This window comes from Dendrobium catenatum, unplaced genomic scaffold (genome assembly GCF_001605985.2).
Source record: "Dendrobium catenatum unplaced genomic scaffold, ASM160598v2 original_scaffold_231152, whole genome shotgun sequence".
NCBI lineage: Eukaryota > Viridiplantae > Streptophyta > Magnoliopsida > Asparagales > Orchidaceae > Dendrobium > Dendrobium catenatum.
In genome coordinates, this window is record NW_021549560.1 from 128 (window position 1) to 2,140 (window position 2,013).

Sequence of the window (2,013 nt, forward strand, 5' to 3'; positions counted from 1 at the left end):
TGACTAGTTTTAATCAAGTAATATTTATTTACCTAGAGGAAAGTGAAAAAAAAAAAGAATAAGAAACTGTTAGTAAAAGCTTAAGATGACAATGAGTTTCTAAAATAAAAGAGGGAGCAGATTATAATGGTTTATGTTGTTCAACCTCCATCTAAAGAGTGAGAATTTCACCTTAAAAGATAAAATGTACATACATTTTATTCCAGTGGAGCACTACATCTTATTCTAGCGAGCTTAGTGCTGGCAAGCAGTACACCTTATTCTATTGATCTTAAACCCTAATCAATGAACAACAAATGAGGGGTGACAAATTATCAAAGAACATACTCCTGAACACTGTCTTCCAATTAAAGCTTTATAATTGCACGAACAGCTCCTTTTCTAAATTAGAAATGTTATTCAATGCTTTTTTATCATAAAAATATCATTTTTGAGTGGCGAGATAATAGATGAGATAATCAAAGTTTACAGTGTTAGCAAAAGAAAATTCTTATAGGAGTGAGAAAAATATCTTCGAGCTCTGCTAGGGTTTGCGGAATCCTCTCCCGCCACTTGCTTTCCCGCCGCCTCCCGGCCGGGGATGCCTCCCCCCATGGCCGCGAACGCTTTCCCCCCCACTCCCTTCCACCTCCGCCTCCACTGCATCCCCTGCTTCCACTGTCCTCCCGCTTTGGAAAAACCTTTTAAACTCCACCCCTCAAGTCTCTCCTGATTTCTCCCACTCCCTAACTTTCATTCCTGCTCAAAACTTCACTGCTGAGTTCACCACCGACCAGTTTAACGCTGGAGCTCCGGAGTGGTCCCTTTCGCTGGTTGGCTACTCGATCGGGAAAAGACCCTACTATGAAACTCTTCTGTCCGTGATTAAGAAGGCTTGGCAACTGAAAGGGTCCATTTCTTTGCTTACTATGGACGAGGGATTTTTCTTGCTCAAATTTACTGCGCTTGAAGACTACGAGTATGCTTGGATGGGTGGTCCGTGGTTCTTCTTTGGTAAGCCATTCATACTTCAAAAGTGGACTCCTGACTTTGTGCCTAAACGAGAAGAATTCCCGGCTATTCCCTTATGGATCAAAATCCTGAACTTGCCGCTATCTCTGTGGACACCGGAAGGTATCTCTAAACTTGCTAGCTGCATAGGGATTCCCATTGCTGTTGATGCTTTAACTGCTGCAAAAATTCGTTTGACATTTGCAAGAGTTTGCGTACAAATTACTAGTTCCTCTTTTCTTCCTGAGGAAATTTTTTATTCTGTTGAAGGAAAGTCGTATCCCCTTAGAGTCCAATATGACTGGAAACCCGAAAAATGTTCTCAGTGTGGCTCCATCATGCATCCACCGACTCTATGTCCAAAAGATCCAATCCTAAAAACCCAAAATGTTGAAAAACCTAGGGGAAGAAGTACTAGTAGAAGACCAAAACGCACGCCACCACCAAAACTCTACATTCCTAAACCTCCACTGACCCAAAATATCACTCAGTCGCAGCCTAATCATGACATACCTCCTCAACCTCCTACTTCCAATGAAAATCAAAATCCTAATGCAGGGACCTTAATCCCGAACCTTAACTCTCCCTCTGGAGATATCCAGGACATCACTGACTCCATAGCCCAGATAAAACAGCCTGTTACTATCACTACCAAAAACAAATTTGAAGCCTTAAATGGCCATGATAACATTGAGGAGACTCTGGCTTCTTCTTTCCAACAAGCCAAAGCTGATTTTCCCTCTAAAAATGACCCTACAAACACTACAAATCCTAACCTCAATAGTCCTTCCCAGACGTCACCTCGCTTACATCAACCTAACATCCCTTCCTCCTCTATGGAACCTTCCACCTCCAGCTCCACTTCATCTAAAGCCCAACCACCACCTAGCCAAAACCCAAAACAAACTAGAGGCAAAGCCAAAAAGGCCTCTACCCCCAATCCAAAATCCCAATGACCTTGCCCAATATTGCAGCATGGAATTTGTGTGGGTTTAACAGCCTGACCAAAGTTTTTAGCTGCAA

The 2,013-nt window shown here is 42.5% G+C and overlaps 1 protein-coding gene across 1 annotated transcript; it reads left to right on the plus strand.

Moving 5' to 3' along the window:
• Window positions 1-527: 527 nt before the first annotated feature.
• Window positions 528-1,946, plus strand: LOC110109821 (the record flags this gene model as incomplete). Its single annotated transcript, XM_020841023.2, has 1 exon — window positions 528-1,946. A coding segment is annotated over one exon (1,419 nt), but the record flags the coding sequence as incomplete, so codon positions are not given.
• Window positions 1,947-2,013: the final 67 nt, after the last annotated feature.